General features: G+C 40.2%; 1 protein-coding gene across 1 annotated transcript in view; it reads left to right on the top strand.

Annotated features, from left to right (window-relative positions):
- MED13L (mediator complex subunit 13L) overlaps positions 1-27,894 on the top strand; it is a 188,501-nt gene that overhangs the window by 58,920 nt on the left and 101,687 nt on the right. The window contains exons 3-4 of the mRNA XM_063144236.1: positions 7,299-7,383; positions 10,335-10,418. Coding sequence (XP_063000306.1) covers positions 7,299-7,383; positions 10,335-10,418 — 169 coding nt within the window. The remainder of the gene's footprint in view (positions 1-7,298; positions 7,384-10,334; positions 10,419-27,894) is intronic.

The following is a 27,894-nucleotide window of genomic DNA, read 5'->3' on the forward strand; positions in this document are numbered from 1 at the left end:
ATTATTTATTTCAACTGAAGACTTTATTCCCTTTTTTGAACAAGTAATGGTCAAATAAAAAAATAAAATAAATAGGGAAGGCGGGACTGGATTTAGGTGTTTAATTACAGAATTGGATTAAGCACCTAATTGCTGGATGATGTTGGGCAATCATGTCACCCTCTTGGGTCAATACCTTTCTACCTCCACAGACTGTATAGCAGCTACATTGCATCCCCATGAAGAGAGCTGCATTGCATCCCCATGAAGAGTCGTGGTGGCAGTGACTCTTCTTTCGAAAGCTTCTCTCCACTTTCCCTCCTAGATGCCTATTTCCAACTATGACACCAACCTCTTCAAATTTGTTTATCAACTTTAAGCGTTGTGAAATGGGCCCTGAAACGTCCTGTTTTGAACAGATAATAGTGCTGTGGGGAAATCTTCATGCGTGTCTTACTTTGAACAACCAAGACCAATTAGCCTTAATGTGTAGTGTGTTAAGCTCCCTCTGCTGGCTGTGTGGTAGCATTTAGCAATAGAGATAGTGTGTTTTTTTTTGTTCTGTTTTTAGTTAGCAAAAACATGCCTTTTAAGTGCTTCTGCACACTAGTGTTATTTCAATGGATGGGGGAGGGAATACAGGGATGCTTCAGTTACTGTATTTTACAGTGTTGCTACCTGCCTTTATTTGCAAGGGATAAGGTGGCATAAAAATTATTAAGAATAACATACAGTAATGAAAGGGCAATGTTCAGATGATGGTGCAAGCTTGGAGTCGATGTATGCATACATAACTGTCACGAGCTACCTTATCCTGCTGGCTGTCAAACTCAGCTCCTTTCAAGTTTTCCAGGATGTTGGTTCAAAATTTTTTAAGACGTTGGTTCAAGTCCTTCCTAGGGATCAGCAGCAACCTCCTTCTTGCTTGTATGAATGAGGAAGCATGACCTGGAAGTTTTCATTGGGGTCGGGTTGAATTGCATGACTTCCACTTAGCCATTGCTTTGTGACGCTTCCCCTGTACTCTGGCTAGTTTCCTTGTGCTCATTTTTCTGGCTTCTGCCCAATCACACCTATGAGATCTGCACATGTGCATAATCAGTTCCAGAAAATTGTAGAACTTTAGCCAAATAATTGGAGTTTACTCCTTCTACCCCAAAAGGGGAGATACTGGTGAGTGCGTTCCCACTTAGGTCTCTCCTAATTGCAGATCACGTCTGTAGCAACGTGTTCTTCTTCATGATCTTTGTGCATCACACTTATTATTATTATTATTATTATTATTATTATTATTATTATTTGTATCCCACCTTTTGCCCAATGCTGGGTTCTGCGTCTGTGATGAGAAACTCCCACTATTGGACTGGCACTTGCTGTGCCTCCTGTATCTCGGGGGCGATGGACATGTTGTGACTTTTGTCCATACTGCAAGAAAACCACAAAGTCAATAGACCCCAAATAGCAAATGTGAGCATTATTAAAGCATTAATAAAGTGAGCATTATTACCATTAGAATAACGGTAATAATGTATACACTGGTAATGTAATGTAATACCAGTGTATTACAGTGATACATAAAAACACGTGTAAAAATACACATGCAGTAATTGAATTCACTTATATGCATTGCACATGTACACTAAATTCCAGCTGTGAATGTGCCCACAAAGTTTCTTTGGCCTTACTTAGGTAGAATGGACACATTCATCTTCAGGCTTCCCCGTGGGAGCATGCCTAGGTAGATAGGCTCTGAAATTCCAGGTAAGTCCCTGAAATGGCTTCAGGTGATCTGTTCCAAGCACCAAATCAAAATGACTCGACATAACTGAGAACTGTCTTGCCAAGGCGATGGATGGCACTGCAGTCCTTCAGCATCATGCTTAGGTCTGCTTTTCAACCTCGCTGCTGGCACTACTGTGTACATTGTAGACTTTCTATTCTACTGGGAGGGTTTTTTTCTGCACCAAAAAAATGGATGATACCATGATAGAAAGAAGGTGGTCACCTCCTAGTCTACCTGTCCAGCAAAATCCTATCATGGATGGAGAGTGATATAAGATCTCCTGTAACACGAAATCTTGCTTGTGATATTTAATCTCTAATGGCTGTTTTACATACAAACTTACCACTTTTATGCTGCAGTTATCAATCAAGTGATCAGCATACATGTATGAACCAGTCCTCCAGGTTTGCTGTTCCTTGTAAAATAGCTAGTCCTTTTTTTATCCCATCATATATTATACAATAGCCATGCAAATACACCCACAAAAATATGGCTGTCAATATAACTGTATTTGTGGCTCAGAACATAGAACTTTCTAGACTTATCGACTTCGGTAAAGCTTTTTTGCTTGGTTACCTGAACATAATTCATTCATTGTGCAAGACTGATGCAGTGTATTTTTGTTTTTCTCCTTGTAAACACACACTGCACATATAAATTACTGCCACACTATCATACCAGGTTTCATAAGAATTATTTTGCAATGGTTGGCCATTAAAATTAGTGTGTCCAACAATGTACCATTAGTACTGAAGCAGTCAGTTCATATAGAGGCGACAATGGTATTCTAATGATTTGTAGCATAGCAGTTGATCATAGAGCTTCTTTTTAATAGCATTATTTAATATTCTCTTAGATGAAGCTTTGTCTTTCATTTTCTTAGCCAGAAGGGTGCATTTTTACCAGAGGCTTTAACTTCATTGTTTTAAAATTTGCTTTTCATTTACGTTTTGTTTGTAATGTGATAAGGGAGGCTGTTTGAAAAAAAAAATGGCTTTGCCAGTAGTGTAGGACCCAGTGCAGCCAATTTTATAAGAACCATGAAAATGAATTAAGCATATACTTCTAAAGTCTCACAAAATCCTTTACTTTGGCTGGATAAAGGTCATAGTTAACTTATGTGAAATAGTGTGGTCCTTCATGATTAAAAATAAAAGAGAATCAAGTGTGATATAGTGAGTGTTTCACATCAGGAGAGTGGGGACTTCGATTCAAACCCCAGCCCAGCTATGCAGCGCACTGGCTTGCCTTAGGTCAATCACTTCCTTTCAGACAAATCTACCTACTCAGTAGAAGAAAGATGAGATAAAGAATCAGCGAATGCCTGGTTCTGTCTTAATGGTGACACTTGAAAAGTGGGGGTGCATTAATTCCTGAGAAAAAGGCTGCACCTTGTTTCAAACCATGCAGATAAAATGTATCTTGGATGCTTTCAGTCTGCATAGTCTCAGTTTTATGTTGACATATTCCAGAATTTCAATGACGATAGTAAGTGTTGCATAAGTGTTGGAATACTTCCATGGTACATATTTTTACCACCGACACCCACTCCATTTTGTTTTAACAGTTTTAACCAAAAGTATATTTTCAGATGTGTTCTGTCCATCATAAAATTAGTGAATTTTGTATCAGCTGGAGAGTCGGTGATAAATAGAAATGAAAGCACAGGACAACACAATGTTGAAAGCAACAGAACAAATAAAAGAGGCATTGTTCTTAATAATGATACAAAAATGTTTTAAGAGAAGCCAACATTTTAAGAGAAGCCAGCATCAGCTAAACATGAAAAATATTGTTGTAGATCAGCATAATTGTGAGACTGCAGAGCTGTGATTTTTTTAAAATAGCAACCGGGTTGCAGACAAATAAGATGGTTGAGGGCCTTCAACAGATCGTTGTAAGATTCACATTAGACTTATTAAAAGGCCATTTTGGGGAATGTATTTTGGTTGGGGGAATTTTATGCCTGTTGGGCATTTATCAGTTTAACATTATTATTTTTTAAAGAGAGACTCAGCCAGCTTCCTAATATAGTAAAAATGTCATCTCTTAATCAAAGGTGATTACAGCTTTCTTCTGGGTGTAAATTTGCTTGTTGTGTAATGGGAATGCATTAGTCTCAGCACAATATAAGGAAATGAAAGGCAGCCAGCTCCATTGTTATCACTCCAGGCGTGTCTAATGAATTGTGTTTCCATGTTCTCTCGATCATGCTGCAGAGTGCCCTTACTCTTACTAAGTCTTCTGTAAAATGCTCTTTAAGATCATTGTTGCAAGCGCAGAAATGTTGGATGAGTATTTTTTTGTTGGTGAGGGAATGCTAATGAGGCAGCTGCATCTCAGCCAGTACAGCTGCTGGGATTTCTTGTCATTGCTGGAATAGTGGTGACAGACAACTGTTCTAGATTTGGCATAAACCCCTTTTCTCAGGGACATGAGTTGTCAGATATTCAATTGACAGCCCTCTTTCTAACTATGCCGTTTGTAAAAACATGCTTATGCTGGAGGAACAAAGAAAATATAGTGTTTGGCTGAAAAGTGTTTGCCACTGAGAATATAAACAGCAAAGTACTCATATTTGGGTTCAGACTAAAAAAAAAAAGGAAAAAGGAAAAGAGATTGCTTGCGTCACGCTAGCTGGAACTTAGTAACTGACAATGTAGTTAGAACTCTTGGGAGTTTTTAAGTAACTGTCCACCATAAAGAGGATTTGCAAAAGGATCAAGCAAATGGTGCCCTTTAGTATTAATGACTAGGAATGGGTGAGAAATTTGTTCTGTTGGAATTTTTAGGAGAATTCACCAAATTCACACCTGCTGAACCACCAAATTTTACACTTTACTGAATTACGTGCTACAGTCCTCCACACAAAGCATGCACATCAGGGGAAAGTGAGCATAAAAATGCACATGCTATGGAAATGTGCATAAAAACGCACACAATAGTGAAAGCAATGTGCAGAAACACAGTGAAAAGAGCTTGCCAAACCGCAGTAGCAAATCGTGTGCATAAAAATGTGTACATTTGAGGGAAGTACACACAGAAATCTGTATATTAGGAAATGTGCACACAAAAATGCATATGCATTTTCAAACAGACCTTTAAAAATAACGTTCATACATTGAAGTGAAATCAGACTGAACTGAATTTAAGATCAGAAAATTAGAAACTTAAGGAGAACCAAAACCAACAGATTCACCCATTTCTGCTGATGACATGATATAAGGGAGTTACTTCTCCAGAGTTCTGAAGGCAAGTGAAAGCACATTTCCTTAGAACTAGAAGCAGCACAAGGAGCAGAAAGAACCGCCTAAGATACCAGCCTCTGAGGACTTCAAACACAGAATTTACAAGGGTATCAATGGCAAAGTAACAATGATAGATCAATAGCATTTCACCTAATTATATATTTTATGGCCTTAATGCAGTATTTCAGAATCAGAGTATAGCATTACCCTCCTTTGCTGCTTTTTTGTATGTCAGTTTCTAGAGCGCATTGATACTTCTGCATTTGTCACTAAATGGATAAATTTAATCAAAAATAAAATGAAAGCTTTAGTACAGGTCTGTGGTAATTGAATGTTTGATATTTATTTAATGCAGACATTCGCCAATGAATTGGATTTTTAAATTGATTTCCTCCCCCCTTAGCACAGAAGAAGGCGCTTCATAGGAAAAAGGAGCCTATAGCTGTAGTTATAAAATAACTCCTTCTGTAGTTGTTGATTTCCCGGTTTCATGCACTTTGAATTAGTGTAGAATCCTTTCAGGAGAACAGAGCAAGAAATTGATTTTCAGTCATTCTTAATGGCTGAACAATTAGTTGCATCCCATAGTGTATGCTCCCTGCATATTTGCAGCCACTAGTATAGTTAAAACTGTAAATGTTCAGTGTAATACATTTTCACTGTGTTTCCTTATTGCAAGAGTAGGTAACCTGGTGCTCCATTAGACTACAGCTCCCTTAATCCCTGACCATTGGCCATACTGGCTGGAGCTTTCAATGGGAGTTGTAGCCCAGAGCATCTGGAGGAGACCAGATTGCCTACCCTGGTCTTAGTGGAATTTCCCAGAGTGGTTAGCCGCATAATATATTTTTCATATTCCCCTAATTCATAGATTTTTTGGAGGTTTTGTTTGCATGTATGCTTATTGCATTTACACTGGTGGGAATTGTTTCTGTATTCCCACATACAGCGTAATTATAATTTATTGTATTTATATATGTATTACTTGTAAGATAGTCTTTGTATATTATATTGTATCATTAATACATATTGTTTTCTATTTTTCCCATGAGTTCTCCTTATCTGTTTCTGCCTTTCCCCATTTTCCTGTAGCTAGTACATATGCAGGCAAGGAGAAGTATTTACACAAAGCTGTGTATACATTTGTAGCTTTGTGGTTGTTTGCATGAGATTAGTATTAGTTATAGCGTTAAAACTGCACTTATGCAGCATAAACAAGCTAGGTTTTTTAATCACTTTACTGAGATGTATTTACGGTCTCAGCCAATCATACACTCCATGCTCTACGGGCAATGGCACCTGGGCAAGATATGTAACTGCCTTGGCAAAAGGAGCAGAAGCTGAGAGAATGGAAGTGCCTTCTCCAATGAGTGTTTTCTTATAACACAAAACAAGCAATCTAGCAAGGCACATTTGTATTCCTATTTTTGATGACCATTTGGATTGCTTTTGAGGTGTTTGATTTTCAGCTGTAGCCCAATGTTTGACTGGCTACTTCAAATAAATGCTCTCCAGCTTCCTTCTTTGTCTCCCTCCAGAGTTATGAATGCTTTCCATTGCACCTTACAGTTATTCAGTGCTGGTTCCCAAAATATTTAAGCTCCTTGCATTTGAATCTGCCTGTCTGCCTGCCTGCCTGCCTGCCTGTCTCTCTCTCTCTTGCACACACACACGGTCACATGGTCACACGCAGTCTGTATGATCTCATTTTGAATGTGATGTTCTGAGATGCAGAGCTAGTCCAGGACATCCACTGAGTTCATGACAGAGGTGGGACCTGGACTCTGATTTCCCAGATGAACTTGGCTGCATAACTGTATTCATTGGCCTGTGCTGATTTTTGTGATGATCAATACCTGTTTGTACAACTGGCAGTACTTTTCTTTTATGATAGCACATATTATTGAAGGCAGTGTAAATGTACAGTGTAAATGCACAATGAGCATTTCAGCACTTCAATATCTCTGGTTTTAGGATTTGAATAATTTGAATGTCAATCCCTTTGCTTGCTCTATCTCAGCGTCTCTTTGTTCCATAATGCTCATATAAAGCTGAGAGGAACCTCCCGTTATAAAACAACATTTTTGAAGAGGAGGAAAATGTGTGCCTTAAGTTTTTTGCAATTCTTTTTGCTAGTTGACCAGATAGAAAATATTGTAGTCGAATCTATAAGTTATTTGAAGAAGCCAGCTGCTATTTTCAAGGCATAATACTTTAGTTGTCTTGAATTATTCCACCCCCGCACTCTTTTCCTGAATAATATATTAACATGTTGCCTGTTTTTACAGTGGTGGAAGAAGGACTTTGGGAAAATGGGCTTTCGTATGAATGCAGGACGCTGCTTTTCAAGGCGATACACAACCTGCTGGAAAGGTAAGGGAACTCCACCTGTGCTGTTTTATTTTTATTCAGTCATTACATTTCTATACCGTCCAGTAGCCGAAACTCTCTGGACAGTTCACAACAACTAAAACCACAAAACTCAGCATGAAATACTTTATATTCATTTAAAAGTTTAAAACTACAGTATAAAATAGAAATAAATTGTTATATGTTAGGAGCAGGGATCCATTAATATTGCTTTAGATTACCAAATTTAGGCTTGTCACCTACCCTTCCCCTCAACCAAGTGGTCAGAGGTGGGGAGGAGAGGAGAAATCCTCTCATTTGCTTTGGGATCTGCAAAAGGAAAGATGCTAAAGGGAGAGAGAGCGTTTTTCAAATTTCACCACATATCAGAAAAGATGGCTGCCTCTCTTCTGAGCCGTCTTCATTTTGCTGGTGGCCATGAGGACAGAGGGGTGGTTGCTGTTGGTGACCTGGAGGCCATGCATAGGGAAGCTGATTGGATACCAATCAGCCCACGAATAACCCAATAGCACACTAATTTCATTGTGCTCTGTCCCCATATGGAGCTTAAAATTGGGTGACAATGGAGAAGACAGCACAGGGAGTGAGCAAGACATTTTTATTTTGTTTTAAAATATTTCTATACTGCCTGTCATATGAAACATATCCAGGCAGTGTACAGCAATAAAGCAATAGTATAAATATACACATACAATATAACTACAGCATACTAAAACATAACCAATAGCCATCTCGAAAACACCTCCCATGGCAGGCATCATAAATCATCATACACCGAAGTGAATTTAAAAAGGCTTCAACATGTGCCTGAACTATAACATACTACAGGGGAGGGGGGGAAGCCCTTTTCTTGGTTGTCAACAGTTAGATACCTGCAGGATGTGGCACAACCAGGGTGTGTGGGGTCTCTGATGAGGATTGCAGCAGCTATATGGAAGAAGGATTCCAGCCCCAAATTATGGGGATTCCAGCCCCATAATTTAATACAGGTGGTCCCTCAGTGCAGAGTACCTCCAAAGAGGAATGATACATAAACTTTATGTAGGCCCGGAATGCTTGACATTAAAGCTCATTAGGCTGCTTACTATCAATTGGGGCATTCTTGGATGCAAAAGACTTTTTTTTAAAAAAAAAAGAGCTGCTCTTATTGCATTAGCAGCTGCAGAATATTATACCTATTTACAGTATAAATCTTTGATTACCAAATCAATTGAAATTATAACCGCCGTAGACAACCCTGTGGCTTTTATGCAGATCTTTAATCATTTTTGGTCTGTGTATTCACACATAGTTTTTTGGCCTGGTATTTGTTTTAAAGCCAGTTTGTGTTTCAACTGGCCAGTCTCTTCTCTAATCAGTTGATCAGCCGTAATTTAAGGCCAGAAAACGACATCGTTCCTTGATTCAGTTACTTGCCCACTAGCTCACATATGCCTAGACTAATCAACTGTGATTTAAAAGTGTGGGGTGTTCTCTATCTGTTCACCTTGATGCCATTTTTACTGGCTATATGCAATTGTTGCTTTTAGACCTGATTTAACAGCAGGATATTTATATTATTTCGTCATTCTTGGAAGGTCCAGCAGTTCTGAGCATGCCAGAGAAATGGATACTAAAGGACCAATGTGAATCATTCAGGGTTACGGCTTCTATCGTCTCATCAGGAAAGATCAGTTGTATGCTGTTCTCTTTTACACACACCTTTTATTTCCTTGCTACTTGCAAAAGGAATATGGGATAGGTGCCAAAAGGCAAGAACAAACACAGGCCTAGTTTAATTAGGCTGTTCCTGCTTAAAGGATATCTGCAAGCCTTAGCATGTAAAAACTTTCTCTTCAAGTTCCAATGGCCAAACAAATGCTATCAGGAGTCTAGAAATCCAATAATATTAGCAGCCTGGAATTTCCTCTTGAAGTTCTTAATTCTAAGGCTTGATTCTTTCTGTTATCCTGTTTAAAGTGACTTTTGTGTTTGAGACATTTCCAACTGTTGACCATATATTTGGTTTCTCTAATGAACCAATGCTAATTATTTCCTCCTTTTGCTGTTGACTCAGGATTTGCTAAAACCTCTCCATGGGTAGCATTCCTAAACAAATTGTGGTGTTCCCAGTGGGTGGGTAAATAGTCCTCAGCTTTTTTTTGGATCCATGGAAAGATCTGGGAAATGGAGAAACAGTTGTGGGCGTCACTACAAAATGGCTCTTGTGGAGGATGTGGCTAGTTAAATAAAGGCTACTGTGGGGCCTGGCTAGTCAAAAGAGCGAGGAGGGGAGTAGTGAGGCTAGAGGCTGGGAGTGGAGAGAAACAGCAAGATAAAGGGGTGTGTGGGAGAAAAAGAAGGCTAGGGATGGGAAAGGGAGAGAAATAGCGAGGAAAGAGGTTGGGTGGAGAGAAATAGGAAGGCTAAAGGCTGGGAGTGGAGAGAGAGAGAGAGAGAGAGAAGGGGAAAGGTCTGCGGAGATGGGAGAAGATTGAGTTAGGGTCAGGAAACAATTCCTTCCTTCTCTTCCAGCCCACTGAACAGCTTATCAGTGGCAGGTTAGGAAGGAGAACCTGGTGCCTTAACCCTTTTCCATTATTATTTTTTTAATTAAAAATACATTTTTGAAGAGGGGCAGGGAGTGGAGATCTTCGTGGGCACCGTTGAAGGTCCCTGCTGGCCCCCACGGTACCTGCGGAGTGATGCATCGGGGGAACCCTGGCTTAGGATATCTTGGAGGCATTCCGAATCGGGCAGGTAGGATTGACCTGCCCGTGCTTTAAAAACACCTGACCGTCTTTTGACAATATTTTATTTGGCCAGTCGGCTGCCCAAATAGTTTTTAGACTTTTCACTTGTTTAAAATCCTCATACAGTACCAAACCGCCAGGATGATTACTGATTGTCATAATATTTTCAGAGTTTGACTTGAGCAATTGGTATTATGATTATTATTTCTTTATTTTTCTAAGATGCCTAATGGATAAGAGCTTCGTGAGAATTGGAAAGTGGTTCATCCGGCCATATGAGAAAGATGAAAAGCCCATTAACAAAAGGTAAGGATTCTGACTGAAAGCTTTGATGTAAACTCCGAATGCTGACAGCATTATTTTGATACTTAAATTAAGGCAGTTTCCCTGCTCATATTCCTCCTTTCTCAACATATTCTCTCTCCCTACAGTGATTTTGTATATGCAGTGCATGATGACACAATAACTAGTCTTGAGTCCTGTTAGTGGACTCAATGTTACTGTATTAATCTCCTTCCTCTCCAAGTTGCGGCAAGGTTCATTGACATTCCTTGTTTGAGAGTTGGATATTTCCACAACCTTAGAACCAGGATTAGTGGTGGTGATGGTTGAGTTGCTTTCCCTCCTTCCCCTTTTCCAAGTTTATGGTACTTGTGTACCTGGAAGTTGTGTTTCTAAATTTCTGTTCAGTTCAGATATGATGGCTGAGCCTAGGATTTAAACAGTATTAACCTTGCATTGCTTGGTACCTCTTTCATACCAAGGTTCATTGCTTTTAGTTTATTGTGGTGGGTTCACACTTGAGTGAGGGTCAGTTTGTGTTCCTGCTGAGTGGTTGGGGAAGGGGCTTGATCTTTATCTTTATCAGGGCAGCTTGCCACAGCAGGTTGCCTTGATTAGCCAATTAAAATTACCTGCCCATGTGGGAAAATTTGGCAGGGTTTGCACAACCTATTTCAGTGAAGAGTGTTTTGTTTATGTTCACAGCTCACTAGCAGCCAATAGATTTATTTCTGTGGGGTTTGGGGGGTTCCGCAAAATCACCTTGGTGAAGCTGTTTTTACCTGAAGTATTTGAGCCTCCAGAATTCAATTTGCCCTAGCCAAGACTCTATCATTTATCAATCTGTGAATACCTTTGGTATGAAAGCAAAACCTGTTAATTGCCCCAAAATAAATGCATCTTACCATTGTTTTGGCTGCCTCTTTTTACTTAAGAGTTGGAGAAATTGAATGAGTGCTTGTGTGTGAGACATTTTTTAAACCTCAGTAGGTCATAACTTGAAGTACCAGCATAATATTCCACCTTAGAATGACTACATTTTCACATTACGATAAGCCAGAATTCTAAAGAATTCTAGCCCTACTCAGGCCTTCCCAGAAAGTGTTATTTGAACATGCAAGGACGGGAAGCTAAACAAACCACGAACGTTCTGCTCATGGTTTATGGTGATGTGAGAACCTGGCTTGTCTCTCCCCAGATAAACCAGAGTCATAAGTCAAGAACAAAGTGTGGCTTATGACTCTGGCTTGTCTGGGGAGAGACAAGCTAGAACTCCTGGTTTGCATGTCACAATAAACAAGCTATGGATGGAAGGTCCATAGTTCATTTACCTGCTTCCACTTGCAAGAGGAGCCAGGCATGAGCAATCAAGCAATGTGCACTAGCATGCTGTCTCATTCACATGCAAATACTGCCACTGTATTATTCAGCTCAGTCTTAAATTAACCATTTGGTTAACTAATACATTTGCTCACGCAACATCTCTGTAATTTGATTCCTATGGCTGGACATCTACTCCTAGGAATTCTGATCTTTGCTTGAATGTATTAATAGAAAATAGTTTTTTGTGCTCTCAGGTCACCAAAGTCACTTTTGTAACCGCCCAGAGAGCTTTGGCTAAGGGGCGGTATATAAATGCAATAAATAAATAAAAACCCAGTGAAACATGTCAAGCTTTGGTTAAGCAGCTATGTCAGATACAATCAATTGCTTTGATGTCTCCTCTCAATTAAATCATTTGTTGTTCCTGTTGGTGTTTTCTAGTGTATGAAAGGTTCACTTGGATTCTGGACTGGCTCCAAAGAGTAGCAAAGTTGGCATTTGCTAGGCCCCCAAACCACTGCCCCAACGTTTCCTCTTTGCTTTTTTAAAAAATCTATTTTAATGTGTTTTTATGCTGTTTTTATTTTATTTTATCTAGTACACTGCTCTGAAATTTTGAATGGGGAGCGGTATATAAATATTGTAAATAAATAAAATTAATAATAATAATAGAGTATCCACAAAAATTAGACGAATCCTAAGAGAATGCTCGATTGCATGTCCTGCATCTTCTAAGTTAGGGTGGTGTGCACAAGGGCCCACAAAATCCTAGAGCCAAAACTGGGAATGTGGGGGTTAATTTTATATATATGTACAACTCATTGGATGGCCATGTCGTCATTCTTTCTTGTGCAATGTTTTAAAATCTTGTAGGAAACTCAGTGAAGTTTCTGGAAAAGATAGTATATTGATATCACCACCATTGACTGGATATGTGAAGACTGCTCTGCAGGAAACTTTTGTGTCAAATTGTACTTGACCAAAGTATTTTTCAATCCTTGAAATACATTTAATTGGTAGGACATGATTTCTGAGTATAATATTTCTACTGATCTCATGCATTACTGTTCTTAACATTCCTATCATAGCAATGCAGAAATGGGCTAATCTTGGCTAAATAGTATAAACGTAATTGCTACAGAAATAGAGTGTTGGCAGACATTAATCAGGTATTTCAGATCAAACTATGAAAGATGTATCTTTATTTTTAAAAAGTGTAGACCAGTACTTGTATTCAAAAGTGTGTTTGCTTAGCAAACAAGATTCAAGTAAAAATAGCAAAACTGCTCCATTTTTCTGGTAGCGTGTTGTGCTGTTGTTTGCGTCCCCAGCTGGGAAGAGAGGCGTTAGTGTGTTCTGGTTTCGGTGATTCTGCCAGTCCAGCATTTATTGTGCATACAGCTTGTTCAGTTTAAAAGCCTGGCTTTGCCCCTGAGACCATAGGTCCTTCATTGCACTTTTGACTCCTGCTTTGCATCCTTGGTAGTGAAAGCTGCAGCAACACGCTTTGTGATTTTAATGTGTTTTATTGAAAGAGGGAAGACGTCTTTCCCATTGGTGTAGTGATGGTCCGGGAAAGCCTGCAGAGGCAATTGAAGTACTGCTGAGCAGATGCACAGTTCTGGAATACGGGAATATGCTGGCTGGAGGATTGCAGCTTGCATTCATACTTGTTCCATTCCTTATCCAGCATGTTGTTTTCCTAAGGAAGATAATACAGTTTTTAAGATGGTAAAATAATTTATCTTGGTATATGGCTTTCACCTTTAATTTAAGATCCCCTTTGGCTGTTTGGATGGAACACAAACCTCCAAAGTTTTGCAGATGGGAGGATGGTACATTGGTACAGGGTGGCTCAGAACCACAAAAATGGTACACTCAAAGACTTCCCTTGGTCTTTGCTTCTTTACTGGGTGATAAAGGTGTTAAAGGTTCCCCCCCCCCCCCCGCAACTATGTTCCTGTGAATATGAAAAATTCCATGGATGGTGGAAATAGATGCTCCTTTTGATCCAGTCTAATCCTAAGTGGCTTCAGTGTAGCAGAGACCTGCTTTTTTTTGGAATGTACCAAATCACTGGGCGGATGTGTCCACAATAAGAACATAAGAAGAGCCATGCTGGATCAGACCAAGGATCCATCTAGTCCAGCACTCTGTTCACACAGGGGCCAACCAGCTGTCGACTAGGGACCCATGAGCAGGACACAGTGCAACAGCACCCTTCCACCTATATTCTCCAGAAACTAGTGTATACAGGCTTACTGCCTCTGATACTGGAGGCTACACTTAGCCATCATGACTAGTAGCCAAAATGATAGCTCCATATAATAGCTCACTAGAACCCGCTGCACATATGTTCAAGCTTCCTTGATAGTTTTTATTCAGGTAGTCCTCACAGCAAGGAGCTACCACTGGGATTCTAGACATAAGAAGGATGGTGTGGTGCAAGCTTTGCAGAGCTTTATACCATACATAATGGAGAGAGAGAGAAAACAACAACAATTTGTTGATGAACCATGTCCATAAATTGTAAACTTTATTTTTTGAAGTTTGGGCTGGGATGACTCTTAAGTTTGCGGCTTGCTAGCTTTGCTTTACCATGATGCTTTTGAAAGCAAGGGTAAGACTTGTTCTGTTGCTAGAAGAATTGTGTCAGGAAGCCTTATGTTTAGGCAGAGGACTGCTTCATGCCATTAATGGCAGTGATTCTGCCTCCATCTACCAAATGTTTGTGTTGCTTTGCAGAGCTGACAGTCCCAGACCTATATTTGAGGGTGTTCATGACATGTTTGACAGTATATCCAACCCAGCTGCTTCCCTAACCTGTTGGAGGGGTCCACATGCTTTCATAGCATGTTTTGATGTTGCTTAGATTTGCTGATTTTCATATATTAAAAGGTTAATGTTGACTGTTTTATTTGATTTGAAGTACACAGCTTGATACATTCAGGGAAACACCCCTCTCCTCCAAGAAAGGTCTTTCAGAGCATTTTCTTCTTAGCTTCATTTGAGGATTTGTTGAGAATTTGGCTCAATTGGCACATAGGGATTTTCCCTCCCTCTTCTCAAATTTAAATGTTATCTCTGTACCTTCAGGTTAATAGCTGTCGTATGCTTTCAGAGATACTTGGAGTGTTATTAGGTCTTACTGTTAGGGCCACAGTAGACACTTGCATTAATTTCTGACATATTGATGACGTAGTGGGTCCCTGGCGATGTTTCCATTGTTCATGTGGATTTCTGCAAAAGTGGAGCCCGCAAGTGTAGGTCTCTACAGAAACAGAGCCCTCAATTTTGCAGGGTTCCTGATCCCTGGAAGTCTACTTGCATAGAGTTCTGTGCCTATAGCTTCCCTGTTGCAGATGTTCCTGCTCAACACATGGATCTTGGGGGCGGAGAAATTTGTGACAACAAGAGGGAGTCAGTGGCATGGACTTGATGCGCTTTCAATGCATGGAACATCCTTTCTGTGTGTAACATGTGGAAGGGGCTAATATGTTTTCGTGAAATAGGAAGGCTCAGCATTAAATTTCAGCCAGCATCATGTGAGTTGTGGCTGTGATTGTACCGAGTGGGCTAAAAATTAGGCTATTTAACTTGGAATATGGTGGATTGCTGTAGATGTTACTAGAGAGTGGATATTATGTCCCTTAAATTTTGAATTGGGTGTGCTACTATAGGTTTGGCTGAATACAGCATGTGGACTGATGGCATTTGTAGGCATGACAGGGAGATCTTTGCATTTAATGGAGCCAGCTGAAACTGTTCAGGAAACATTCTCTCACTGTATAGAATTTGCATAGAAGTCCTCTTGGTGTGCATGGATTTTACCAAGGGATGAAAAAAAAATGTACACAGGCTAAAACAAATGTATTTAATGTTTTTAATGCAATTTTAACATTAACTCAAACCACTTATGGTTTACAATAGGCAGCTGACTGTAATGTTTGTTCACTTTCTGGCAGTTCTGAGAACTAGTTTAGCTGTCATGACGTGAATGTCTTTGTTTACCCAGACATGTGAAGCATCTGAGCATCGGTGATTATAAAGGGAGGCTTGGTTGCAGGCTGTATTGTCCAGCTAGTGAAATTCTAGGAATGTTTAAGCTGCTTTCCTCATTAGACACTCAAAGCTGGCAGAGTATGTAAAGGATAGGCAAAATACCCCTGATGTGCTGTTAATTAGATTTGTCAGGAGTCCCAGTTGTGCAGCCTGCCACACAGTGTTGTCACTTACTATATCCATAATGAATTGTCTTAAGGGCATCAGTAAATACCGAGAAGCTCCTTTTTACTTTCTGAATGGCTATTCTAATATGGTTGCCCCTGCATGACAACTTGAATTGTACATCGGGGGAAAACTTTGATTTCCGAAAAAGCCTTTCTTCTTAAAAAATAAACCCATCAGATCATTAAAAAAAACACCTTGCTGCGGAAACAACTTCCAAAGAAAAGATGTTAACCCTTTGAGTTTACTTTGTGGTTGTCAAAATGGGGTGTGGGGGAAGTATGCCATTTTTCAATATGCTGTTGGTAGAATTTCATCTTTTCATTAGGCAGATGTTTGGAGGTCCTCCCATTACCCTGTGCTTTGCATTTGGGTTAAATCCAACTTTATTTGCTTATTTCCTAGGTGAATTTTGCTCAGTTTCTTGTATCTTTGAGCATAACGAGGACTGTATATGTGAAAATCTTGCTTTTTATTTATATTTATTTATTTATTTATTTGTTACATTTATATACTGCCCCATAGCCGAAGCTCTCTGGGCGGTTTACAAAAGTTAAAAACAGTAAACATTAAAAGTATACAAAATTTAAAACATAAGAACAACAGTATAAAAAGAAAAGTCTTTTCTTCTGTAATTCTGAATGTATTAAGTCGTAAGCCATAAATAAATGAGGCATTGTACAGTCTTCATAGTTGCTTAACAGATTTTAATTTATATTATTTCATTTATTACATTTCTGTACTGCCTTAGAGCCAAAGCTTTCTGGGTGGTACACCAAAAATAAATAAATCATTTTATCATTCTGCTGAGCATACAACAGGCAAAGCATGCTTTATCATGTTCTCTGTTTTTGTTTTTTTGCCCTCTCCGCACAGCTTTATACATGTGTAAGTTCACTCCATAATGCAGCGAGGGTGAATGATAGCTTTAACTATGGTTGATCAATTCAGAGATCACTTTAAACCACAGTTAGCAAAAGTCACGGTTTGCAACTCCTCCTTCAGATATTGGCCTTTAAAAATTCTGTTTCTTTGGGTGACTGGAAATCCTGGTTTGTCAGTTCAGCATTCACACCAAACTGTACTTAAACTTCTTTAATCACAGCTTGACATGATGTTTGAATAGAGCCAAGGATGGGGAAGATCGTAATGGGGAAAGGCTTTTGAAACATATTTATTTATTTATTAAATTTATATACCGCCCCATAGCCGAAGCTCTCTGGGTGGTTTACAAAAGTTAAAAACAGTGAACATTTAAAAGTATACAAAATTTTAAAACATCAAAAATATAAAAACAACAGTACAAAACAGTACCCATTTTAAACAACAACAGTTCTGGGGTCCATTAAAAAACAAAAAATTATTTATTTATTTATTACATTTTTATACCACCCGATAGCCGGAGCTCTCTGGCCGGGTCACAAAAATTAAAAACCATGAAGAGCATAAAAACAACCAACAAATTTAAAACACACATACGAAATACAATATAAAAAGCACAACCAGAATAAAACCGCACAGCAAAAATTAATATAGGTTAAAATATGAGATTAAAACAGCAAAGTTTAAATTTAAGTTAAATTAGGTGTTAAAATATTGAGAAAATAAAAAGATCTTCAGCTGGTGACGGAACGAAAACAATGTAGGTGCCAAGCGAACCTCTCTGGGGAGCTCGTTCCACAACCGGGGTGCCACAGCAGAGAAAGCCCTCCTCCTAGTAGCCACCTGCCTCACTTCCTTCGGCAGGGGCTCACGGAGAAGGACCCCTGTGGATGATCTTAAGGTCCGGGCAGGCACATATGGGAGGAGGCGTTCCTTCAAATAACCCGGCCCCAAACCGTTTAGGGCTTTGAATGTTAATAACAGCACTTTGAATCGGGCCCAGACCTGGACTAGCAGCCAATGAAGTTGTGGAAGGACTGGCGTGATGTGGTCTCGCCGGCCAGTCCCTGTTATTAAACGGGCTGCCCTGTTTTGTACCGGCTGAAGTTTCCGGACCGTTTTCAAAGGCAGCCCCACGTATAACGCATTGCAGTAATGAGCCCCACGTATAACGCATTGCAGTAATGAGGGCATTTAGTATTTACTGCAGCTAGATGGCTCCATTTTTGCTATGTAGTGTTACAGTGCTTACCATAAGCGGTAGAACCTATGCTTTGCGTGTTGAAGACCCCAGGTTAGGGTTGGGAAAAAACCCTGTCTGAAATCTTGGGGAGCTGCTGCAGACAGTGGCGTAAGGCAACTTCCTGTGTGGGTGCCACAGCTGGGACTCTTGTTGCCACACAGTTGTCCAGGTGGCACCGGAGGGCTGATTCGAATGCTTGGCCCATTGCTGATACCCAAACATTTATGCTGGGAGTCCTGCAGGTCAAACAGAAAAAGATAAACAAGGCGATTCATGTTCCCACAGAGTAGCTCCTGGCATATTATTGCACTTGTCCGTGGTATACTGAGCAATCAGGTTGCTTACTTAGAGAACCATTTGAGCATGTAATAAAACTCAGCCATGTCCTGATTACCACTAAATCATATACGTTGTGGAAGGTGCAAGTTAATTGCCTGATGTGAAGGAAGCCATTTATAAAGATGAGGTGAATTACAGCATCATTTGAGGGTTTTTTTTGTTTTTGTTTTTTACTGCTTTGGCTGCTTTGATTTACACATTCAAGGGAATAACACCACACCACGGAGAAACGGCTGGTGCTTTGTATTAAATATTAATTGCTACAAGTTTCAAAGAGGGGGAACTTGGAATGAATGTTGTCTGTCTCATAAATTAGAGTTAAGTAGGATTGTATTATGGTGTGCAATCCTATGCATGTTTAGACAGAAAAAAATATGCCTACAGTTCCCAGCATTCCCCAGCCAGCTGTACTGGCAAGGAAATGCGGGAAGTTGTAGGACATTTTTCCATCTAAAGTTGCATAGGATTGCACCTTAAAGCACCTTTCTTCCTAGCAGTACAGTATCAATCTAAATAAAGCCAATCCCTTCGTTTTGACGAAGATGGAGTGGTGGGGACTAAGTTGAGTTTGTATAGCACCTGCCTTCAAAGGCCTACCCATTCAGGTATAACATTGTAGAAGAGATGCCTCAGTTTAGTTGCTAAGTGGCTAAAGCCCAATAAGGCTTGAGCTGCAATCCTTTGGACATCTATTGGAAAGCAGATCTAATTGAAATAAGTGTGATTAACATCTGAGTAAACATACAGAAGTGTGTGACTGTAGTCTTCTGCCAGAACTATTTATCTTTCCCAAGGTTCTAACTACATGACATCCCTCCTCAAATCTTGTTGCTCTCATCTTGTCCCCAACTTTATCTAGGGATGGATGAATCCGTCTGTTTCTCTTTCTAGGACGTTTGCAATTTTCCCAGGCAAAAGTTCATTTTGCCCCATTTCTGCATGAATTTGCAGATTACTTTTAAAACTCCACATGGAAATCTGTATGTGCTCCCACCACCACCAATGTAAGCATTTTTTTTGCAAACGATTTCCCTGAATGTAAGTACATTTGTACATATTTTTGGGATCGGAGAACTGCATCGCAAAATTCAGAGAATACTCAAGGAACATAGGAAACTGCCTTATACTAAGTCAGACCATTGGTCCTCTAGCCCAGTATTGTTGACATTGACTGGCAGCACTGACTCTCCAGGGTTTCAGGCAGGAATTTTTCCAGCCATGCTTGGAGATGCTGAGACCTTCTGGATGCAAGGCATGTGCTCTACCATTGAGCTACAGCCTCTCCCATAATTGTATTCCAATTTGTGTATAAGTTCTAGAAATGTCAATTAGGTTGGTGCATATTAAATTGCTAACTAAGAACATTTTCCCCTCTGCATGTCCAGCACAGTCTCTTTGTCCTTACTTTTAAAGCTAGCCACAGCCAGGTCCCTCTTAGCTTTCTTTCCTTTGTTTTTCTTTATATCCCTTCTCGTGATTTCTGCTCCTCTGCTTTTCTGACCCAAATGACTGATCTGCTACCTTAAATGGCTCTGCCATTCTCTCTTGCTGGCCCTCTACATGTGAAACTCTGTTCCTGAACATTTACATGGTGCCACTTCCATTCCTTCAGATCCCTCCTCAAAATTCAGTTTTCCAGAGTCACCTATGGCTTATCCTCTTAATTCCCATTCCGAACAGTAATTAAGTTTTAAATATGTATTCATTTCCCAATATTTGTGTCTTCTCATCCTTGTCTCTCCTTCCCTCTGTAGTTTCCGCACCGGCTATTTTAGATTGGGGCAGGGACATGACTTTGTTATCTATATAACTTTATGCACCCGGGTGGTGCAGTTATAAATAAATATTGGCAATAGCCTTCACCATAAGCTAAGCAGATGAGAAAAGCTATGCCACAAAATGACTTACAACGTATCACAAAATATGCTACCCCTGATTCAGCTAAAGTTAACCCTGTTGAAAGTTCCCCAGTGCAGCCCTGATATATTGTGGGGATCCTTTAAAGGATTCGAAAATCACATTCTTACAGTTACCTTTTGTTCATGGGTCAGGATGGATGCATCATGTCCATCATCCAGGATGGCACATAGCTTGTTTTATTATTGTTGCTAATTATTGTGGCTGTACATTGCTTCAGGTGTCATTTTTTTTACGGCAGAAAACGTTGAACACAATTTCTTTTCATTCTATTTCATTTATGTAACTTAAGTACACATTTTAAAAAGAATAAGATTTTTTTGCCAGAGAAAATTCCACATGAGTAAAAGCAAAAAGTGCTCCATCACCCGTATGATTGCAGGGAATACTTTCCCAAAAAAAATTGCATTTTAACCTGGTGACAGAAAGCAGCAGAGATGAGGCCGGGGGCGCCTCAGTTTGCAAAACATTTCACAAAGAAGACACCACTACAGTGAAGGTGTGCTTCCTTGCTGCTCTTGCAGCCATAAAAGGTGAGAAACAGAGCAGAGCCTCACCTGAAGATCCAAGAGAGTGGAGAAGGTAAATATGCGAGGAAACGCTCCTTAGGATGCATAGTCTCAAACTGTGTAAATCTAGGAGCTTAAAGTTCATCAATAGCACTTTGAAGTCGGCCTGGAAGTATATATGAAACCAAGGCACTCGAGCTAGAAGTAACTTGTTCCCTGTGGCCCATTCCTGCCTAGAGAGAAGCCGTTAGCATTCTGCATTAGCTGACATTTTTCGCCCTCTTCAAAAGTAGCCCCTTGTAGAGTGTTTTACAGTAGTCAGTTCTGAGAGACTACTAAAGCAGAGTAACAGAGGCCAAAGGAGAGAAGCAGCCATATCTTGGCTTGTCAGCCTAAGTTGATGAAAGTCACCTCATTGCAAAACAAGAATATCCTCAGCACTAAACATGCTTTCACAGGGGACGTCCATCATTAGTGATCCATGTATTAGGCCTGCATCTGATTCATTAACTTAATTGCATGACTGTCTGAAGCTTTCAGGTCCTTACGTGGGGACATTTTTTAGAATTTGGTCTCAGGACTGTGAGTGGACCTGCAGCCTGGCATACCTGCATAGTCTCTGTGTTACCATCACATCCTGGCACACACTCTTCTAACATGGCGTTGAATGTAGGAGATGAGAAAAACTAGCCCAGTAGATACACTGCTTATCTCTGGCAAGCTTGCATGGAGCAGCTGTCGCGCTCTGCACTATTCTGCTTTCCCTGGTACAGCTGCCTGTGGCAGTTGTGCTCATTCTTCGTCACACAGGGGCTTTGTCAATTCTAAATTAATGTATCTGGCTATATGCTGCTTCTCTAGGGATGAAGGCCTAATGGCAAACCACTTTTGGTATGTTTCTTTGGCTGCTGTGTTAGCCTGGTCTTATTTGCATGGCTGAAAAATGATTTCCAATTTCTGGGCACGGGGATTGATTTTGTGGCTAAACTGTCAGGTCTGCACAAGGTTGTCTTTCTTTCTTTCTTTCTTTCTTGGACACTGGCACTAAATTTTAAGCTGCTGAGCAACCAGCTTTATCCATTTGAACAAAGCTTTTAACTTGATTGGATATTCTTGTACCAGAATGATGGCCTATATACTGGCTAGATCTGGGCACAAATAGGATTAAAGCACTACACCCACCCCTCAAGCAACAGAGGAGAAAATTACTTCTGTGACACCTTGTTTGGACTTGTGCTTCATAATCCATTTGCAATTTACAGTGACCTTGGCTAGCAGCCTATTGCATTGAAACAAGCATAGATATTGTAAAACAGCAGGCTTTGTTCTGTGGTTCCAGATGTCAGGAATTGTAATAGAGACATTGATGCCAATAATATATTGTGATAGGAAATAATTTCAGAGGTTCTGGAATTAAAATTAAATACCCTTTAAAGATGTTAATGTGACTGATCATTAAAAAGGTGAGCGAGAACAAATTGAACTGGTCTCTCCAGACATAATGGCTTATGGGCTTGTTATATAGGGGTAGGAAGCAGGCGGCATAGGCTACTAGTGATTGTGTCTACAGTAGTTGGAGGATAAAATATAATCAGAACCAGTAAAGAATATAATGGCAAAGGCCACAGTCCTATAACAGCATGTGCCTGAGAAGTGCACAAGTAAAGTGGGCAGCGTTGTCCTGAAACTTTTTTATCACAGCTGATCTAGCTGTGCAGGCAAGTCATTTTAAAGAGAAAGTTGGTTTGCCCATTCTGCTGGGTGACTGCAGCAGAATCTGTCCAAAGCAACTTTGGCTGCATATTCCCCCCACCCTCCTAGAATGCCCAGCATTCCCCAGCCAGCTGTGAGCTATAGGACCCCCCCCCCCCCAATCTAAACATGCATATAGGATTGTGCCCTAAAAGACTGCATCTATCAATTGTTTGGACAAGAAGCTGTGAAGAAATGTCCTTTCTTGGGCAGGTGTGGGGAAGTTCACTTGTGAATGAGAGGCCTAGAAGGACTGTAGAATCTGCTTCCTTGTTGGTTTTCATGGAGTAACAAAAGAGGTGTCAGTCAAGGTGTTTCAGATATAGATGCCCTGAGTAAGAGCAGAGGTTGTGTTCCTTCCAGCTCAAGGATTGTATAATGGATTTTTCTTCAACTGGTATGTGTAATACGAGGACTTGCTTTTAAACTTCAGTAGTGTGCAGCCTTGTGAACCATGAGTCCTGAGGGAGATGGTCAGGTATTTGATGTCAGTTTCCAAAAGCACTTAAATAGTGTGCTGTTAAATATTTTATTCAAATAAGACACAAAATCTTGTTATTTTATTTTGTGTTCCTAACATTGCATTGAAGAATGAACTCTGCAGGCAATTCTTAAAAGTACCTACAAGAACATGTAATTTTATCACATATTTATTAACTCCAGTGCAATATATTTCTGGTTTCTTAACCATGGGTAGGAGATGCAGAGAGGAATGTGGGCTTCCACCCAAACCCTCCCTTATTGTATGCAAAAACTGTTCATTTTTTGAGCTAACCATGGTAGAGTGATACATATAGGGATGTGCTGAATGTTCTTCGGGTTGTCTTTTCATCTCAAAAGTAGTGACTTGTTATTTTGGAGGCTGTTTTGTAGCTACTATTAAGATCCATTTGTTCATCATTAGGGGGGATTATTATTATTATATTTATTTATATCCCGCCTTTTTCCCAGTACTGGGACTCAAGACGGTTTCCAAAATTAAAACATGTACAATTAAAACATATAGATATAAATTTACAAAAGTTAAAATAGAATTAAACCTACAGTAAAATTAAAAACATGTTAATTTTTTTAAAAAACAATAACATAAAAAAGGGGAAGGGAATCCAATACATTAACACGGGTCCAGAGTAGCTCCAAAAACCTGCTAAAACAAAAAAGTTTTTGCCTGCCTCCGAAAGTGTAGCACAGAGGAAGCCAGCCTAGCCTCCCTGGGAAGGGAGTTCCAGTGCCTTGGAGCAGCCACCGAGAAGGCCCTCTCCCGTGTACCCAACAGGTGTGCCTGTGATGTTGGTGGGCTGAGAGAAAGGCCTCCCCAGAAGATCTCAGAGCACGGGCAGGCTCATATGGGAGAATACGATCTTTCAGATAACCTGAACCCGAGCCGTAAAGGGCTTTATAGATGATAACCAGCACTTTGAATTGTGCCCAGAAACAGACTGGAAGCCAGTGAAGCTGTTTTAACAGGGGAGTTGTATGCTCCCTGGAGTGGATAGACCCTCAGGGGGCTATAGGGATGCACCATGGCAGCGGTTGTGCCTAGGGATGCCAGCAGTCATTCTTTCACTCTGGCAGGGCAGGCAATTTGTGTCAAGCTGTGGCAGCTGCATAAATTTGCTGGAAGATTTGTCTGTATCAACCTACGGACAATTCCAACTCCTGCAAAGCTAAGGATTCTATAAAAAGAGCTAAATGCATATCCATAGTTGTGGAATTGTCATTGGTTAATTTAAATTGCTTGGTTAATTTGTCTGATCGAGAGATTCTTTCACAAGGAGCAAATGTTGTCACCCGACATGAAGAGTTGAGAGCAGGTCACTGTATATAAAGAAGGTAGTTCCATCTTTATTATGAAGGATTTGGGCTTCAATGCTTGGTTGGAGTGGAGCAATAGCCAGAGGCTATTTAGATTTTGGCAGAAAGCAGGCATTGATGGCCATTGCTTTTCTAACATCTGTACAAATTAAGCCAATCCTAGTCCAGACAAGCACCTGTAGACTTTTCAAATCCCTCCTCAAGACTCACCTTTTCCATGCAGCCGTTGACTCAAATCCCTAGTTCCTATTTCATACTGTACCTCAGTCTGACACTAAGCATAAGCACGTACAACTGAAACAACCACGTGTTGCTTTCTTGTTTCACCTTCCTCCGCTTCTTGATCTCTTTCCCACGTGCTCAATTGTAGATTGTAAGCTTCTTGGGACAGGGACCTCTTCTCCTGTCCCCTTGAAAACACTATGCACACTGATGGTGTTATAAAAATTAATAAGTAGCAATAACAACAATAATTACCAATGGCACAAAACAGTGCAGAATATTTAGGGTTTGAGCACAGATCATGTTTCATAATTTTGCAACTAGGTTTGAGGGGGACGGGACGATGTAGGCTCTTTCCTTTAGTCATTCTACTGTCTGATAACAGCAGCAGCTCTGGCTGGGACACCTGAGAAGATTTTTTGGTATTATGTCCCTAGCATCCCCCTCCACCAAAGAGTTGAGTTAATTGCTTCGTATTCTAAAAATCTATCTTGGTCTTCATTTGATTAAAATTTGGGATGTAACTCTTTTAAATAAATCCTGTTAACGGAATCGTTGGCCTCTAACGTCCCTAGCAGTAATGTATTCTTAGGGCTCACCAGCAGTAGGAAAAGTGTAATATTATTTAGTTTCTCCTTTCACAAAGTAGTATTAAAAATGGAAAGGCTAAGCACTGATGGAAATAATTATTTATTTATTTATTTCACTTCTATACCGCTCCCATAGCTGGGGCTCTCTGGGCGGTTTACAGAAATTCTAAAATTAAGATAAAACTGAGTATATAAAATTTAAAATTCTAAAACACAGAACATACACACATAAAGCACTAAAACCGTTAAAAACTAAATATGTGGGTGATTAAGATAAATAATGCATATGTTGCTGTTTGGATTTTCCTATTTAATGTCCCAAAAGTTTATTTCGATTATACTGGAACAGAATACACTACCTCATGTTGAAATACCTATTTGAGTTTCATTGGAGTTGTGTTACAGAGCACTACAAGGGTTAATTTTAGCTTGTTTGAAAGCTACATTTTACCTTTGTAGATGTACGGATGTCATTTTTTTCTTTAATCCCCCCACCCCCCCAATTCTGCTGCTGAATTCGACGGGGGTGGGGAACTGCATGTAGTCCATAGACCACATGTTGCCTACCCTTTTTCTAATGGAACAATTGATTTTGTTTTCGGTGCTAGGAATGTTATGCTTCTTTGTTAGTTTTCTAGTGCTTCCAAAAACGGGAAATATTAGCCAATTCATAGAATCATAGAATAGCAGAGTTGGAAGGGGCCTACAAGGCCATCGAGTCCAACCCCCTGCTCAAGGCAGGAATCCACCCTAAAGCATCTCTGACAGATGGCTGTCCAACTGCCTCTTGAAGGCCTCTAGGGTGGGAGAGCCCACAACCTCCCTAGGTAACTGATTCCATTGTCATACTGCTCTAACAGTCAGGAAGTTTTTCCTGATGTCCAGCTGGAATCTGGCTTCCTTTAACTTGAGCCCATTAGTCCGTGTCCTGCACTCTGGGATGAACGAGAAGAGATCCTGGCCCTCCTGGCCCAACCCTGGCCCAATTGATTCACTTGTATTGTCAAAGTTGTTCTCCAAACACCAAATAAACACATTGATTAACACTTGGGCTGCCTTCAGGCAGAGAGGTACTGATACAGACGTGCTAATAAACAGATAAATTGTATACTCTCAAGCAATCTTCCAGATCCACTGGAACCCCAGCTTCACAATTTCAGTTTCACTATCTTTTGCTTCTGAGGAGAGTGTTCCCATCCCATTTCACCCCTATACCAGGGAAGATAAAAGAGTTATCTGGTGGGGTGCCCATCTTGGGACTTCCTCACATGAAATCTTAGACTAATAAATTTACCCAGGTATAAGCTTCTGTGGGCTATAGCCCACTTCATGTTTAAGGAACAAGGGGGAAAGAGATGATTCCCTTTTCCTAGGGAATGATTCAGGGAGAAAGACAAGATTAATGAGCTAAGAACGAATGTGTTTGTCTCTTATCCTGCCTTAGATTGCTGCAGATCCCAGGAATGTGGAGTTTCTAAGTGCCAAATTAGGTTTGACACCGGAGATCTGTGAATAATGCAGCTGAAACCTCCACTTGGGTTGGGACTCCAGCACTGGTAAATTTCCACTGCAGGGCAAATTGTAGCTTGCAGTGGCGGGATTTTCATTTATACAATAGTTAAATCCCATCCACCTGAGCCACAGTCTCAATATAAATTGTGCCTCCTGGCTGCTATTACATTTTTTAAAGCATTACAGGAGATCCTGTTCATGGATCTCCTCGATCATGTTTCTCTTCAGCCTTTGAATGAGAACACTTGCAGAAAAGTGTGACAGACCCTGTGATACTTTTGAGACAAAAAGAGAGAAGTACAATGCTCTGAACTGAATGTCTTTTAATGCGTCAGACATTTCCCCTTTCCCAATAATTGAGTTGCAGGTCTGCGTTGTTTTGAGGGCTTTTTGATAGATATTTTGGAGATGCAGGCGTTTGTGAATTTGGCCCTTTCTGTGCATGCTGCACATGGAGAAGAGAAGTAGCTGAGCCTCCTTATTTGAGGAAAAGGACAAAGTGCCCGTGCCTTTAGAGCCTGCCCATGAATTGCATTTAGTTGCACTACCCAGACATAAAGAGACCGTAGCATTTCAACTCTTGGTTCCTCAGGAGAGACACACTCAAGACAAAAGAAGTCTTTGCTTTGTTCTTGGGTAGCTGAAATGCCACTGTAACTTAAACATTTGACTTTTTAATGTCAAGTTGAACATAAGACTCTCTTTATTTTTCTCCCCTTTGAATATAGAACTGCTGTGATTGTAGCACTCTTCATTTTCAGCCAGCAATTATTCATAGTGTGACATTGAGACATTAGCTGTTGCCATGGTAACCAGCTCTAAGTAGCAAAGATACAGGCATGATGTCAGTTGTAGAGCATTGCCTCAAACCAACTATGTGTTCAGGTGGTGGGTTTTTTTTGGCCGGGGGGGGGGGGAGGAATATATATTTTAAAGCGATATAGGATGGGACCTACTTCCTGTTTTTCTCTGCACACGCCTGCCTGGCCTGCAGAGAGTCTATGTGATTCTTGCCCTTTCCGTTGTGTTTGCTCTTTTAATTTTTGTTGTTGCTGCTAAAATTAGTATTTCAGTTATTCTGATACGTTCTCTTTTAAATCATTTGGAGTCAGTATGGTCTAACAGGTGGAGAGTTGGACTTGGAAACCTTGGGTTCAAGACTCATAGAC

Source organism: Elgaria multicarinata, chromosome 18, assembly GCF_023053635.1.
Source record: "Elgaria multicarinata webbii isolate HBS135686 ecotype San Diego chromosome 18, rElgMul1.1.pri, whole genome shotgun sequence".
NCBI classification, from domain to species: domain Eukaryota; kingdom Metazoa; phylum Chordata; class Lepidosauria; order Squamata; family Anguidae; genus Elgaria; species Elgaria multicarinata.